The sequence below is a fragment of the Mesocricetus auratus genome, unplaced genomic scaffold, assembly GCF_017639785.1.
Source record: "Mesocricetus auratus isolate SY011 unplaced genomic scaffold, BCM_Maur_2.0 Super-Scaffold_4256, whole genome shotgun sequence".
Lineage (NCBI taxonomy): Eukaryota > Metazoa > Chordata > Mammalia > Rodentia > Cricetidae > Mesocricetus > Mesocricetus auratus.
The window spans coordinates 32,259,594-32,277,486 of NW_024429182.1; the positions used below are offsets into that span (position 1 = coordinate 32,259,594).

At 42.3% G+C, this 17,893-nt stretch overlaps 1 protein-coding gene across 1 annotated transcript in view; it reads left to right on the forward strand.

Annotated features, from left to right (window-relative positions):
- The window catches only part of Glis3 (GLIS family zinc finger 3), a 407,081-nt gene extending 390,134 nt beyond the window's left edge, over positions 1-16,947 (forward strand). The window contains 2 exon segments of the mRNA XM_040745944.1: positions 12,008-12,190; positions 12,865-16,947. Of these exon segments, the coding sequence (XP_040601878.1) occupies positions 12,008-12,190; positions 12,865-13,001 (320 nt within the window). The 3' untranslated portion in view covers positions 13,002-16,947.
- The last annotated feature ends 946 nt before the right edge of the window (positions 16,948-17,893 follow it).

Here is a 17,893-nt window from a genome sequence, read left to right on the forward strand (position 1 = left end):
TAGAACTGAACAGTGAGGAGCCCACATCTGTGACTTGAATGCCTACAGCATCAGCATACAGGATTTAATGAGTGAGCACACACCTGACCACACAGATTGAACCTAGCAAATTAAGGTGCTGTGTTTGGTCAATAAGAACACTGAAGTGGCCAACTCCCTAGATCCTCAGTCTGCTCCAGACATAGAGCATGTCTTCACATGGTGCTTTTCATCGAGTAACTGCTTAACAGATAGTTAATGAATGAATGAATAAAAGAAGAGGAGGAAAAGGCCTCTTATACTAAGTAGCCAGTCTTGACAAACTTGTGCCTCACAGGAAGCCATATGATTCTCATTCTGTGTGCCAACATCTTTTGAACCCATTCTGCTGTTAATGGGCCTTTTAAAAATGAATGTCCTGCTTTTCCAGCATGTCTCTTCAGTTTACATACATATATGCTGGTGGTTTACAGCAACACACTATCTTCTGGCAGACTTTCTCGGGAAATGTTTCTGAAGAAAACTTTCTGGAGGCAGATGGGCTGCCATGAGTGTCTCTCTGAGGCTGCCCAGGTTAGACTCCAGTCAGTAGACATGGCTGCCCTGTGGCCTCCTGGTGGTTGTCAGTCTATTCAGCAAAGCTGAGGCACTTGCTTTAATCTTTTCCTTTAGTTAGCAGAGTGACTGAACATCTTTCCATGTCACCGATGATATCACTGCGGGAAGTTTTAATAATAGAGAATCAATGACAACCGGTGACTTGGGCTCCTGCGTCATTTTAGCTGCCTGCCTGCTCATTCATGCGTCAGTCAGGTTGTGTAGCTGCAGCGAAGCACTTTGTTTTTGTGGGCTTTCTTTCTTTCTTTCTTTCTTTCTTTCTTTCTTTCTTTCTTTCCTTCTTTCAAATTGGAACTCAGAAGTTTACTGAAGAGAGGGAAATACCTAGAGAAAATTTTCCATTTCATTGACTGTTGTGACTTCTCCATCACAAAATGTTAAAGTGCCTGTGGTAAGGGTTCTATATGAAGTGCTTTTTCATTATTTTGAGGAAGTAATAACAGGTTTTCGGAAGGAAATATCCTCTTATAGTTGAAACTCATGAAATTTGGCCTCAAGTGAATAGAATTTTGAAGAAAATGTTTTTTTCTTCATAACCCTATTTTAAGGGCTCTGCTAAACTCTGTAGAATGGACACGTTAATGGCAGTCTGTGATCCTTTCATTTTAGTTGGAATTTTCTTTTGTAAGTATGATAAACAATTCATATTTCAGAAAAAAATAGTGAAGAGCTGTGGAGAGAGATCCCTTAAAGGGAAAAATGGAAAACCACACATCAGGACACCCGATTTACTGGTAGTGAGGTCACTCCCTGTGCTAATAAAATAGAAAACCAAACCCTGACCCTGGGGTGGCTTGCCCTGCCCCCACTCGGCTGCTGTCTGCTCAGCACTGTGTTGCAAAACCATCTCAGTTGCCTCAGAATTTCTCATTGGTTGACTTACAATTAGTAGGGCTCTTTTGGGTTGCAGGAGTTTTTCGTCTCTAATCTAACCAAATTGTTCTGACTAACCACTCCATTTCACCCTTTTGCAAGACCTTCAAGAACTGTACATCAAAAGTCCCAATTCTGGAGAGGAGGAAGCATGTAGACATTTCTTCTCCATCATTTGAGTGTGACCACCAGCCACTCCTTTCTGCCTTTCTTCAAGCCCAGCCTCTTATCGCACATCCCAAAGCAAGTTCTCAGATTCCTCATCATTATGGCAACATGACCCAGGAAATCTGAATCAGTCCCATAATTACCCAAGGGCCTTGGCATCAGCAGACCAGACCCAGAGTAGCAGTTTCTCAGCAAGAGTGTGTGGTAATACCTACATTTATATTAACCCATATGCTTGAAATTTACTCTTACAGACTTCATTGTTTATCAGGTTGCAGTTAACTCTAACCATTCTTCGTAAGTGTGTGTGGGAAAAGAGACAGTACGTTGTTAACCTTCAGCTCTCCTACCCATTTTTGTTTCTGCCTTCAAGGTTGTTTAATGGTCTATCTGGCATCCAGTGGAAAAATAATCATTCAGAGCAGCAAAAAGATCCATGGTTTCTGGATAGAGTCCATATTAATTAGTTTTAACTGTCAACCTGACACAGCCTAGAGCTACCTGAGAAGGAAGTCTCAGTGAAAGGATTGTCTAGATAACACATGCCTGTGGGCATGTCTCTGGGGAACTCTCAGTTATTCATTAGTGTAGGAAAGACAAGACCATGCTGGGCGGCACAACTCCTAGGCTGGTCATCTTAAGCTATAGAAGAAAGCTAGCTGTAAATGAACCTGCAGGTGAACCAGCAAGAAGCCAGGCCTCCACAGTTCTTCCTCAGCTGTGAGTTTGTTTCACGGATAGAGTGCTGCCTTCAGGTTCCTTCTCTGACTTCCCTCATAGTAAGCTGTGACCTGGAAGTATGAACCAAAAAAACTCTTTCCTCCACGTGTTGATTTGGCTCAGAGTGTTTGATCACAGCAACAGGAATCAAGCTAGACTAAAGCCCTTCATATTTTACCAACTTAGTTGATCTTCCTCTACATAGGGAATTTCCATGGTAGAAAGGGAAGTCACAGTGTTTCATCCATGTGCAAGTATCCTGATTCTTAATCCTTTAATTCATTGTGTCCCTTCTTACCATCAATATTCTCACCGAAGTCTCCAGCAATGGTTCCATTCACTCATTCATTGATTGATTTTCATATAGTCAGTTTCTGCTATGTACCATGTCCTACCGTGACTACTGAACCTACAATAATGGGAGGGGAAAAAAACAAATTACAAAAGTCCATGGCTTTTCTGAGTCTGTATGTATCTAAGGTGTATCCGCTTTGTATTATATTAGTTAATAATTGTGGTCCTTGACAATTTAAACAGACTCTGAGTTCAGTAGTCAGAGAATATTTCCTGTCTACAGAATTATGTAATATTTTTGTACCCTGTAAGGCATTGCACATTTCCAGATGCATATTACAAACTTAAAGATGAAAAGTGTGACTTGCATTAGGATGCGATTAAGTAAGAAAGCAAGATCCCTGTCAGCTGGATGTACTCATCAGAGTTGACTCCCCAAAGTGGCAGTGGGAAGATTATAGCTCAGAGGGAAAGATGGCAGGGTTGGGTTATGCACACTGGCATCAAGTGTCCCTAAGTTTTTAGAGTACACAGAGTCACATTCTCCGGTAGCCAGTGGAAGATGAGAAGATTCCTGGTATCCAGGAACATTTTTAGGCTTCAGAAGCACTATCTTCTCCCTTATCTCAGACCCACATAGACATTTCCCGATACTCTTCACCCCAAGCCAAGACTGCATCTTACTCTAGGATTGGAGAGCTGGAAATTTGTATAGCCACAGATTTGGAGTCTGAGAAACAGACAGTCATCTAGTTAATAAAGCAGGTGGAACTTGGGGCTTTGTTTACAAATGTCTGTTTGTTAGACAATAGAAATCTAGATCACAAGTTTATTATAGAGTCAACAGTATAAGGAAACCGAATCATTCACATAAAGTTCCACACTTCCACGTTGGCCAGGAACTGGCACATAAAAGGCACTGGAGGAAGGAGCCTGGCAAATCTGACTGATGCCTTCTGGCCACGCAGTTCAACCTCACTCAGGACCCCAAGGTCCAGCAGAAAGCATGGTCCAGCTCAAATGAAAAAGATGCCCCTCAGAAAAACTTCCCTTCCCCGTTTCAAGTAGAACCCAGGACCTTGGGATTGTAATTTCGAATGCTTTAAGAAATGATTTCCAAATGATGTGTGAGACACTCCTCATTAGACACAGGTTTCCGGGCCTTTTCCCAGCAGTCCTGCTTCTCTGGGTATTTCTTTTAGTCTGGGAACATATGAGTTCTGCCCAGGGAGAGCTAGCCCTATGGTATCCACTTTGAGAATCTCTGGCCTTGTTCTCAAGTAGTCCCTCACTATGTGCTCCCCCACATCCAAGTCAGAAAGAAGGGTTCACTTATCCTGATAGTTATCATCTTCCTCCTCCCTTTCTGTCCTGGAAGGTTCTACACAAGCAGTTGGTCTAAGTGCTCTAGAAAGCCAGTATGGCCTTTGTGAAAAGACAGAAGCAATGCAGTCACTAAACCTGTGTTCTTTGCCATACTTCTCTTACACTGCTGTAGGTCTGAGTCCCTCTAAGTCAACAGTGCTAATGGGCTGCGAAGAAGGGGCCTGTCAACCGTGTGCATATGTGGTCCATGTGCTCCAGCACTGGTATTTTTCATGAACTGTGTCAGCAAATAGACCAAGGTTAGAATCTGGCTTCTGATGAATTACTCTAACATGGCTGTTTCTTTTCCAGTAAGTTGGGGACAATACAGCTTATCTGAAGGACTGTGGTCAGCATAATGATTGTCTATGTAAAACCATTAGGTCCGTGCTTGGCTATAAACCAACAAATATGTTTTTAAAAGTTGTCCAAATAGATGGTATAACACTGATTAAATTATTCTTTGGTAATATCCATGCATGGGAACTGCCAGTGATGGAGCTCTGGATTTAGTAGCCGGTTATATAGTGGTTACTTTAGTTCTGCTGCTGATTTGCATTAAGGAAAAGGCTAGACTAATAAATAATTCCAAATATATGGCTATTTAGAAATATTAGTATGACTGGAAGAGTTTCCTGCTTTGCTTGCATGACATAAAATGAACTAATTATCAGGTACAAAGTCTTAAACAGTCCCTCTGCTTCTATGCCATTTGTTTCCACTACCTAGTTCCAAAGAAGAAATATCAAATGACTATGTGGATAAGGTGTTTTGACACTAAAGTATCTGGCGAGTAATGAATGTGTATTCCCCTAGGCTGTTCCCTTGAGCAAAACTTGAGTAGAATCGGTCTGATAATACATGGCCCCCAGACTAGAGACTGATGCTCTTTTAGGGGCTTCTTGCCTATTAATCCCCTCTTCTCAATGGCCTCTGTACTGCATTACAGAAGGTATTCAAAAGGAGAAGGCCACAGTTTCCTAAGAGAACCATAGCCATGATGTGGATGAAGAAATGAGAAGAGCCAGGAGAGGTGAAAATAATTCTGTTCTTTGTCCCTCTCTCATTTTCTGTCAACATTTGTATTTTCAGAGATGCCTGTGCTAGTCTAGTCAGTTATTGTCAACTTGACACAAACTACACACATCTAGGAAGAGGAAACCAAATTGAGGAATTGTCTGCATCAGAATGGCCTTGGCACATATTCTTGACTGACTGCTAATTGATGGAGGAGAGCCCAGCCCACTGTGGGTGGTACTTCCCATGGCTCAGTGGCCCTAGGTTATATAAAGGAAGGTAACCAATCAAGCCAGAGTAAGCAAACAGAAACAGGCAAGCAGTGTTTCTGTGTGGTCTCTGGTTCAATTCCTGCATGGAGTCCTTGCCCTGCCTTCCTCAGTGATGAACTGTTACCCAAAAGTGGAAGATGAAATAGTCCCTTTCCTCTCCACGTTTCTTTTTGTTCATGGTGTTTATCACAGCAATAGAAAAGCAGCTAGAATGTGATTTTAATGTGGGTGAGTATGGAGATTGCTAATCTTCTGTTAGTGACCATAAGCTTTAACTTAAGTAGGACCCACCAGGAAGGCCGAAGGAAGCCCCTCATCCCCTGAGTGCATAGAGGGCTGTTTCTGCTCCTTCTTTCTTTTCGGTAGCCTCTTTTCTCTTTCCTGTGCTCGTCATCTGTGGGCATAGTAAACCCTCCCGTGTTCTAACTCTGCATCCTAATGCTGAGTGAAGCTGAAGACTGCAGAGTAGTTAAGGTAGCCACAGAGATGATGCTCCATTGTTGTGCAGAGGTAAGAGCTGCAAGTGTCTGTTAAGTGAAGAGTATTAGAGAGAAAAAAGACACTGGTACAGCTCCATTCATTACCTACCCCATGGTTAAAGTAGCACAGATGTCCTGTTGTGCAAATGTTTATTGAGTGAATACTATATAGCAGTTGCTATTCTAAGCTCTGTGGACAAACAGTGTCAAACTGGATGAGGTCCCTGACTCCATGAAAATTATTTTTTGGGGGGGAAGGAGTATGTGATATAGAGATAATAATAAAGATGTATACATTTATCTTTTTCTCTTTTTTGGTTGGGAGCCTAGCCTTTAACGACCGAGCCATCTCTCCAGTCCACATTTATCATTTTTTAAGACTTTCTTGAGGCAGTTTTAGGCTAATGGTAAATTTTTGTGGAATATAAAGGTGGTTCTTTGGTAAACATCTTTTGATTTCCGTACTTGACTGAAAGATACTTGAATACAAGGACAGAAGACCAAAGATCTCCAGGGCAATCTACAGAGAGCCATTGGAGTATTGGAGAAAAAAATCCCAAGAGACAAAGAGAATCGAATGTATATTTCCAGTGTGTATTCCTGTCCCTGGGACTCTGAGATGACTCCTCCCACTGTCCATCACTTGGGTGCATCCATGTCTCTATGTAGGCAACAATCATATGACTAAGAACAAAAACTCTACACTTCCTAAAGTAATCCATAAAATTACAGTCTGCAGAAAAATAATAGATCTTAAAGCTCATAAATACACATCCTTTTTCCTTTGGCTAGGAAAAAGAAACAAACAAACTCAAAGGGCTCAGCAAGGCATTGCCATCTCTGAGTCCCCATCCAGGCTCAGGCTGCTCAACAGTGCTGGAAGGAGGGTCTCTTCACTGAGATGGCTCCTCAGTAGTGCTGGGTAGAGCCTTTCACTTAGGCCTGCATCACAAGGTCATACAAAAAAAAAACTGTGTTATGCATTAGTGAGGTAAATCCAGAGTTTAGTACACACAAAAGATGTGTCACAAATTGATTTCTGCTGCTGTTAATTTCCAGAAGGAAAGGGCTCTGCAGAATGATGAGCACCCTAGTATTTTACCCTGAAGCAATACTTCCTGAGGGGAGGGGATGACTATTGTACTTACATATGCAGACTCTGGTTCCTTCCCACAAGACTGAAGTGCGAAATGTGTAAGAAACAAATAGATGTAATAGTCTAATATATTTCCTGTCTTGAAGGCTAAGGAACTAAAATAATTTATCTAGCTTTTATTCCAACCCTTAATTGACTCTGTTTTTATTTCAAGAATTTAATCAGGAACATTGCTGAAACATGATTGGCTAAGCCTGGGACTCTGGATTGATTGGGAATTACACTGCCTAGTGTAGTACTGTGGACCATGTGTGGTTGTTTAAATGTGAATTAATTAAAACTGAATAGAAGTGGGTCACCTACATTTTAAATGCTTGATAACCATGTGTAACTACTATGTTGGACTGTGCCATCACTGAGGAGGGTCCTACTGGGCAGCACTAACCCTGGAAATCCTCCTCCCTCCTGCAACTTCCTCTTCCACAGGGAAGGAAATAAGCACCTAGCAGCAGAAGAAGTACTGAACTCTTGATCTCACTTGTCATCAAAGGTCCTCAGGGAACCTATGTGACAAAGTATGAAAAAAAAAAACTTTTAGGAATGGGTTGTAGTGATACATGAAAAAATTCACAGGTAGTTTTAGGGAATAAAATAGAATACAAATAATGTTATAATTTTAATTTATATATTAATTTTAGCCATCTTGCAAAGAAATCAATTCCACTGTGGCATGGCATTTTCACATGTATTATATGTCCCATACCTCCTCACCACTCTTATGTATATATGCTTGTGTGCGTACATGCGTGTGTGTATAATTCTAAGTTGTGAAGGCATTTATCTGGCCATTTCTCAACTGTGTAAATAAAGATAATTTCTTTCATTCATTGTTCATACCAGCCTACATTATTGTCATAATTAGCCCCAAATCTTTTTGTAATTAGGAAAGCAAGTTTGTTTTTAGAAAGAAAAATGAACTTGCCAAAATTGAAACTAGGAGGAATGAGTCTTCTTGATCTTTTAGATGCTTCATTTTAGATAAAATGAGATGAATTTTATGTCTGTGCTCTCCCATTCTTGGAAGTGAAATGACTTGTTTAAAAAAAAAAGAAAAAAGAGGGGTGTCATTTGTAAGTAACTGTGACAGCTTTCATTTTTTTTGTCATCTTGCGTTGGTCTCTGTGTCCCCACTCATTGTCAGTCCTGAAGGAGAGGTACTGCCTTCCTTTCTGTGGTCTCTCCAGATGTTCTTCAACCAACAGTTGATAACCATTACTAACTGACTGACTGACTGACAGATTGGCTGACCTTGCCATCACTCTTAGGTTTTATGCTCACAAAATGTGCTAACATTTTGCCTCATTTTGCTTTGGGTCTGAGAAGTCATGCTCTTTCCAAATTTGCTATTTGAAAATCATCCACTGGAATACAGGAACCATTCATCGGAAAATGAGTTGGGCTTTCTCTAGGTTTGTATGTGTGACAAGATCCTAATGGAATTTTTTTAACCCTCGTTAGTTTTATGGACAGCACTAGGAAGAGAACACATTAAAACTCTTTGGTTTGCCTTGCTACCGCCTTCACCCAGCAATGTATTAAGCTGCTCAGGCTACCTGAAGCGGGTAGGGTGCCATTAACGAAGAGGAGCTCCTTTCCCAGGTTAGCTATTAGAGTAATTAAACATGCTTGTAGGGACATTCTGGCTTTGATAGGTTCTCAAATCAATCACAGTCCCCAGGCAGGAATCATAGTCTCCTTTGCTGTCTCCTTCCTTAGGTCCCAGCTGGGAGCTAAAGCCCAGAATCCTGTGTGGATTATCACTGGGTGTATTTTCTGGTATCACAAACCTTTTAAACTTATTCACATCACAACACCAGAATACAGATGTGACATTTCTGCTCCCTCACAGAAACAGAAGGGAAGATAGGAAAAAGAATGAATTAGTTTTCACAAAAGGCCAGTGAGCGTCTCTGTCGTGGCACCTGAATGATTGATGCTCCTGTTTGGAGAACTGTGGGAGTTCAGTGAAAAATGTCTCCTCTTCTTGGAAGGGTAATGTTACACTAAGGAGTGATACGAGGGGATTTATAGGTGACAAATTTGAACAGAGCCAGCATGGGGCTGTAGATAGCAAATGTCTGTTTTGCTCAGTAAGGAGACATTACATTCCAATAGCGCATGGTCATCATTTCTTCCTGATGTACCCATGCTACCTTTACATGTGCATTACTATGGGGACCCAAAGTCAAGATCTGTCAAAGGGATCACCCAAACTGACAGCTCCAATTTCTGCTTCTTTCAAACCAGTTAGACTTCTTGTTCTGGGCCTGCTGAGTTGAATGAAGAAGTCATGCTACATACTAGCTCACACAGTGTCTGGGAACCATAGCTCATTTCTCAGTGAGCCCATAATGCTCCCTTTTCTTCAGTGTGTGATATGCTTCTAAGATTACAATATTTGTCTTAATTCCATACTGGGGTTTACTGCCTATAGTTACTTTTGTTTGTTGAAGGGCGTTTGTTTATTGGAGGACATCTTGCCTTTTTGAAAACTTAATTTCCCATTATCAAATTTACCTTATTATTGAGAGTTGTATTTTCATGGTGAAGTGACTTTGTTTATAATGTTGCCTATTTTGCAAATACATATATAAACTATATTATTAAAATATAGAGAAAATAATTATATGCTGTGTAAATGTTAACTTGTATAATTTTTATAGTAACTCAGTGTGAGATTGTCACTACCGTTTAGCTCCATTTTAACAAGTTAAGACACTGAGACACCAAGACTATGCAGTTGCTATGTATTTTAGTGAGGATTTGAAACCAGGCAGGTAGACTCTAGAATACTCACTACTATTAAAATATGGGCAGAAACAGAACAAAAAGATAACCCTAGAAAAAGTATTTTGCTGTGTTCATCCTATGTTTAGACTTTCACAATCCTATCTTTCAGAAAATAATAATTTGTTTTTTGCCTTTTTAAAAAACGAGACAAAATTGAGTGGTTGTTGTTAGGGTGTCTGGTGACACTGAGGACTGCTCAGTTCTCCCACCAGGAAGTGCACCTCTCTGTGCTCTGCCATTCTCTGATGCCTGGCCATTTGGCCTCTGGCTTTGTCATCATTCGTGCTGCAGTGACTGTCTTGGTAGAACTTGCTCTTCAGAAAGAGCAGTTTTAGGATTATCGATCCTCAGATGTAAAACTCAAGTCCAAGGGAATAAACCCATGGGTATACTTCTAGTTAGAGTAGTCAGATCTTGTCTAAGGATCTGGACAATGGAATCTACTTTTGCCAGTGTCTATAAAGCTATAGGCAGGTACTTTGTTCTCTGGTCACTCTTCAGTTCCAAGGAGCGATCTTCGCCAGAGTAATAAATAGACTATGAATTGCTGTTATTTTAAAGTCTATTTCTTGGTTGACTAGGGGGTTGACTTCCTTCATTCTGGTCAGTTATTTGAGTATTTGAGAGTGATCTGTTTGGATTTCTGCCTGTCTCATTTAAAAGCATGTGAAGCCATTGGGAATCGAAACCAGAAGTCATTACTTTATGTTCCTCTCTGCTTAGATACTGGATTTCCATGGATATATTACTAAAGTAAACTCTTATGATGCTCTGATAATGCTTTGCCTTTCTTTCCCCAAACCTTTCATGAATGTTTCTGTGAATTCTATATAACATGTACTGTTACCCACTTCCAAGTGACCGTACTCCAGTGTGAATGTGCCCTGAGTGGAAATCTGCATTTGATCTCTGCCTTACATCATAAGCTCCTAGAGGGTGGGGTCTGTGTCTCTCCTAGCAGGTAAACACATTTTTAGTGATGTTTCCAGCAAACTGCAGAATAGCCCTCAGCCAAGGTGAGCCAAGCATTTGCTAGGTAGCTTAAGATTCCAAACGAACAAGGAGAAGAGTGTGTTTGTGGCGGGGTGCATGTATCCAGCTTCCCTGAATTTAAAGAGAGCTAAGGAGAAACAAATAGCACCAACTACCCCCTTGAGAGAGTCCCACATAGTGTCCAATCTTAAGAGGAGATGGCTGTAATGATGGAAGACATTCGAGACCAGGGTTCCAAAGTTGTGTGGACTGGTTCTGTCTCCTCCATCAGTTTGTGTTTGCAGAGGAATCCTAGGGCACTTCCTCTAGTAACCCCCTTACTTTCCCCATTAAAACCAGAATAGTAATATCAATAATGACTGACATTTCTAAAGCACTTTAAAACATTATAAGCCTGCTTCCTTATCCAATGACTCAGTCAGTCTACACAATAGCCCTGTGCAGCAGACAATGGCACTCACATTTTACAGCTGAGGAAACACAATGGAAGGCAGCCTCAGACAGCAGCAGGGCCTCAGCTCCCCCATCAATAGAGTGTGGAATGAAGATTGCATTATTACGTTTTTAAAAGCATATTACACGCTCAGAAAGTAATCCACTGATACACATTATCATGCAGCAAAGAGAGAAAGGGAAAAAGTAAGGAAAGAATTGAGGGGGGGTGGAGGATCCTAGAAAAGGACCACATGGGAATGCAAGAAAAATACACTGAATATGAACAGAAATGAAGGAGAGAGATGAAATATGATTATCAATAGGTTGGTGGTGATTTTCAAGCACGGCGATATCTTTCCTTATTTCTTTTACCATAGTATTTTTCCCTGCTTCCAGTTTTCCCTTTTACTAAAAGAATCAGATACAGTAATAGTGAAATAGGCTCCAGTACATCCAGTTGTGAGATTCCAAGAACCTACTTAAAACCACAAGGAAGACTGAAGTGTTGGAAAGATAGAGATGGGTCTATGCTAGGGATTGCTTGTGTTTATGGTGGGCATGATTAAGGGCCTTCTGTGGGGCTTTGGTTAAATGTGGAAATGGAGTGAAATGTATGATAAAGGAAGTTAAGATGAATGCAAATCCCAGTGGAAGGGACTAGGATGACAACATTGCTCCCTAAAATGGCCTTCCTAAACCTTGAGGGCAGCTCATCCAAACACTTGTTCAGAAGACTTCTCAGGTACTCGAAGATGCAACGATGTCAAGTTAGTCTGACTCGCTGAGGTTCTTCCTGTGTAGGGATGGTTTCTGCCCTGAAATAGCTCATTGTCGTGCTTGTGTTTCAGGATTTTATGGCCAGCTGCAGACCTTCTGTCCCCCGCATTACCCCGATTCCCAGAGAACCATGCCACCCAGCAGCTCATGCAGCATGGTGCCTTCCTTTGAGGACTGCGTGGTCCCCACGTCCATGGGTCAGACTGGTTTTGATGTTTTCCATAGAGCCTTCTCAACACACTCAGGCATTACAGGTGGGTATCTGTGACCTAGTCAAGAAAAAGAGAAGCCGGGTGTATTTCCTGTATCTGGCAAGGACCATATGAAATCCAGTAGAACTACCTCCCAGACACCTTCTGCCCTGGCTCTCACCCCTTTGCCTACCTGCACAGGGGCCAGCATTCTCCCTCTAGGCTGTAGCCATTTCTCCCCGGATACGCCCACAGTTCGCCTTCTCACTTGGGCATCCCACCCATTTGGCACTGCTTGCTAATCCAAGTGATAAATTATGTCGCCCTCTTGCTACAAAATCCTAGTCGTATCCAGTCTTGTGCTCTCTTCTGCGGCATAGCATTGAGACTCACATGGTTTTACCTAAGTCAAGTTCTCCAGACCTCCCCACCCAGACTCTCCCTTCATTTTCCCCTTATCCTGGCTTATACTCATGTTCCTGATCCCATGTGTCCCTTCTCTGCCTTGAGGTCAGCCCCATTCCTTCCTAAAACCCTTTTACTTCAGCTAAAGTCATATTTTATGTGAACACACATCCATGCAAGCCAATCTTCTCCCATTCTGTTTATCAAGGACACACTTAGAAGGCCTAAGCCTTAGCCCCCGCCAGCATCTGTAGGCGGCATGGGTGTACTGTGCAGCCACTGGGGCTGCATAATGCAGGACTGGCTGACTGCCTGTGTTCTTTCTCTTCCAGTGTACGATTTGCCTTCAGCTTCTCCAAGCCTCTTTGGGGAGTCTCTTCGCAGTGGCCCCGAAGATCCCACGTTCTTGGGGCTCAGCGCTGTGGACCGCTGCCCTAGCCAGCTCTCCTCTGTGTATACCGAAGGCTGAAGGCTCCCCAGGCCTCTCCTGCATATCCAGGACCTTTGAGTCCCTAGTCAAGCCTTGTGAAGGGCGCCAACCAAATCCGTGGAGCCAGTCTGGTGGACTGGGTCTTTGGAAGGCAGGACTGGATGGTCGGATCTGACTTTTCAGGAATCACTTGCACCTCTTCCATTTCTCCCTTAATTTGCTGGGCTGGGCGACAAGCAGGAATTTCTTCTCAAAGGGAATTTAGAGTCTCACTTTAAAGACACCTGTTACTTCCTGGTTGTCAGCTCTCGAAAGACCAATGAATGTGCACAGGCCTGGATGATGACCCTTGCTAAAGACTCCAAAGACTTAACGAGTGGAAGACTGCCCAGGTACCGGAGCAGAGTGCTTGGCCAAACCCAGGTTTCCTCTCATGGCTGAGTGATGCATGGCCGTGAACACTGAGGGAATGCATGGTCGAAGCAGGTGTGGCTTGGACTCTCTCACACTCTAGCTTTAACGTTTGTCTTACGTAGCCCATGCTAACTACTTGCTTCCCAGTGGCTCCTCCAATGGCAAAAGTAAGGTTTTATATTCGGCAGCCTACTTTGTTTTGGAACTCTGAAGACTTGCTTTTTATGTCTACTTTTAAAGGAAAAATATTTAAAGGATTGTTCTTTTGGTATAAGTCATTACCATCTTAATCACCCCAGCTACATGTATTTTACCACAGCTGTAGTTCTCCCTGGCCTAATTTTACAGTTTAGCAAAGGTTATCTGAGGGAAACAGAATAGTTACCACAACACACACAACACACACACACACACACACACACACAACACACACACACACACACACACACACACACACACACACTCACACACACTCCAGGATTGCTGCAGGAACCTTTGAGTGCTGTGTGTAGTGGTATATATCTTTAACTCCAACACTTGGAAGGCATTCTGAGTTTGAAACTAGCCTGGTCTACACAGCCAGGGATACATATTGAGACCATCTAAAAAACAAAACAAAAAACCCTTTTGTTTTGAGGTTAAGTGACTCCAGCTTGCAATCTGTTCCATTTGAATGGTCCCTGCATTGCCTTATCTCTGGTGCTCTGCCCTGGCCAGACCAGGAAACATGAGAGCTGGGACACATTGAGTTATGTGTATGGTTTGTCAGAAACCAAACCAAGGGCGCCTGTTGTCCAGTTGTTTTGTGTGTCTCTTCCCAGTTCCTTACAGGAATCCATTCATCTGTCTGTCTCTGTGTACTGCTGCCTCGTATTTTCATGTCCTCCTTCCTACTGTCCACTAAATCCTGCCAGCTCCTGGGAAGGTTCACAGAAGGCAGACTCAAGAAAGCAACTTTTTGGAACTCTGTTTTAAAGGCTGGCATTTTTCACAAAGCACATAGCCATTTTATGTTAAGCCTAAACAAGACATCATTTTCCAGGGACAACTTTTAGAAAGGTACTAAGAAGATCCTATGTCCTAGGGCAAAGGCTATACAAATAAGCTGAACTCCAAAAAGCTGGTCAATTCCAACATTCTAGTTTGCTCGAATTTCAGGATTTTTCCCCCCTTAATAAATGCTTCTTTAACAGAACTGAAGCTAAGTTCTTTCTGGAACTGAGATCATTGGGACCTTAAATAGTTCAGTGTCTTGGGATTGTGAGACTGCTTGTACCCCAATAGACAGACCTTTCTCAGTCTAGCCCCCATTCAGAAGAGTTCCATCTCTTCCAAGATGCCACCGAATGGGGTAAATAAAGAACTAAGTGTGGGTTCTAGTTTCACAGCTCATTATTTGGTCAGGTGTTGTTGAAGAGATTGTGTTCTTGGTGGAAACTATTGTGTAGACATCCAGGTCACATGACTTTGAATTCTCATAGGTCTTCTGATCTCTGAGGAAGGAAGTACAGTACGTCAGACTTCCTCCACAGGCGAGCTCTCAGGCTGCTGGAAACTACCACCCTTGTAGACCTGCTAGGTTGGTCCACTTGGGCTAAGCAGGAACACACGTATGTTAACACTGACGTACTTGACAGTAACCCTTGTCTGACCTCTGTCACACTCCAGGAAGAAAAGGAGACCCTACCCTCACAAGAAGCATCATCCGTTCATAAACCCCAAGGTTTTGGAAGGACCTCCAGGCAGATCTCATTTGGGTAATAAGGGAAGAACAGGTGGGAGGCAGTTGATCCGTCCACTCTAACTTCTGGAGTTACTTACGTAGGAGAGTCATAGAAAGGAACAGAAACACAGATCACGTACAGCATCTGCTCCTGTGGTGGAGACATGAGGCTCGGGATCCAGGCTCTGGACTCACGGTGGCTTTCCACATGGCATGGCTCTTTCCTGGGTCACCTAGGAGGACCTGGTGTTATCAAAGCCTTCTTTAGCCCAGAGGGACATTCTTGCTGTCAGAAAGAAGCATGCTTGGGCACATCAGGGTCCTTCAGATCATACAAGCTGTCTATCTTTAGGTTCCAGAATTTCACCTTAGATTAAAATGTGCCCCTCACTTACTTTGGCCTACGTAGTTCCATCCTTGTTTTTAACCAGTGAAACTAGAACTTAAAAAACATTGATTATTCCCTTCCATTCTCCTAGGCCTTTTTAGTCCTTGGTGGGTAGCCATTTTCATAAACATCCACCTGGAAATTGCCATTCACCTTTAAATACAAATATGCAAACAAAGCAATAACAACTAGTGCTTGTGAAAACACATAGCACAAATCCAATTATCCTATTACACAAAAAAGATCAGTATGCCTAGAGACATTTCATTGCTTCATCCGTTGTCCTAACTCCCTAAAGGGACTGTATCAAAGTGTCACTTGTCATTTACCCTCTGATCAGCACTTAAAAACTGTTTAAATATTCCATGGCCCTGTGAGGTCCCTTATGGTTGGTCTACACCACATGGCCCAGGTGAGTCTGAAGTAGAAAATAAAGTATGTGGTAGACTACAGCATAAAATCTCCTGATAACAAGTTTGGTTATGTTCAGTCCTAATGTGACCAACTGTCAAATGTACTAGTTCACTAATACAGGCTTGGAACAGGGCTAACCTGTCACAGAACCCGTACCCCTTCCTCACCCCTGATTGCCTGGAAGTATTGACAATAGCCTCTGTAATGTTCAGTTTTATTATTTGGTGTTTGATTTGACTGTTTAGACCATTGCTGTTATTGCCGCAGATAAAGTAACAGGGAAAGAGAAAACCCAAACTCATTGGATAAAATGGTGAGTGTAAAAATGAAGAGATTTATTTTGTACAGACAAAGAAGTGTCCTCGGTAATATTGCTGACATAAAGCACTTTGGGAGAAAAGTGGAAATCTGTTTTCCATAGATCACACAGGCTCTTGTACATTGTTCTGTATACTCACGTAGAGAAATGTGCTGCGTATATCATACTGGATACGGGGCCGGTTTGACTGTAGATGCACATCTGGTGCTGGTTGTCATAAATCTTTCAAGGAATTAGGTACACTTTTTTCTATTAATATGTATAGTTTTGCGATTTGTCACAGTTATGTTTCATATAATCATAAGTTATTTTGTCTTGTTTCATGAAGTCCTTTTTTTATGTCAAAAGTAAAATGAAGGGATTGTGTACTTGGCACAGAATAAAACTGGAAATAGAGGACGCCCTTCCTGCCTGAAGCAGTCCTTCAGCGCTGTCGCTTTAGAACACAATGGCAACCAGTGTTGTTTGTTTGTTTGTTTTATTGTTCTGTTTTGTTCTGTCACCAGCCTCCTCTATATTGGGGATGGTAATTATAATTAACAGCAGATGGGGAGGGGGTGTCCGAGGCCAGCTTTAAAATGCCGCATCGCTTTGGGCCAGAACTGAAGCCTGGATTTAATTATAGATATGAGGACGAAATGGCAGTAAAAATGAATGTCTCCCTGAATCCTTTACATGTTGGGAGTGTCCATAAATAAAACATGAAGTTTTATTTCATCACATTTAATTAAAGCTTTTATACATGTTTTATTGGTTATTCTATTAATCCACTTCACAAACTGGATAAATGTGTGCAAGGGCTCAGAGTTTATTTGGGCTTTTCCAATGTAGCACTACATCATGCTCCAGCAATGCCTCTAGAGCTTGCCAGCCCAGGTGCTGGGCTTTCAGCATGCTGCGGGTGGGAGGAGTGCATTTCCAGCTCCATATTCCTATAGTCTTTGGGGGAAGACCCAGCACCACCAGCTTCCAAGGATCAGGCTCAGAATCCTTGATACCCTGTGGGAACAGTGGTCCCTATGCTGGTGTCTACTCTTAGAAGGCCACCTAGTCTTTTGCTATATTATGTTTCCTTCATACCAGCAATTCTCATCCTGGGGGGCTATATTTATATTATGATTCATAAAAGTATGAAAATTATAGTTATGAAGTAGCAACAAAATCATTTTATGGTTGGGGACCACCACAACATTAGTATTAAAGGGTCTTGGCATTAGGAATGTTGGGGACCACTGCTCTAAACCCATGCATCAGGGAGCATGGTCAGGATGGTTTGACATTCACCAGTTTACTGACCAAACACAGGCACTCACAAAGGGTCACCATATCATCTGGGAGGCCTGGCACCCGCCTATAGTCCCAACACTCAGGAGGCAAAGGCATGGTGTGAGTTTGAGGCCATCCTGGGCTACATAGAATGTTTTAAAATCAAAGAAAATGCTCCCCAAAGAAGCATTTGTACAAAGACTATTTCAGGGGACACTAGACAATAGCTGCATACCTTGTTGTGTTCCTTGAGGTCAGAGAGCAGGCACTGACAGGAAGAAGGGACTCCCTGGCTTCCTCAAACCACAGCTGCTGTGGATATGACTTATTCCAACCCCCAAGGGAATGGTTGGAGCATGAGTGGAAGAGTTGGTGGTAGGTAGATCCCATGTCCCCACAATGCCATT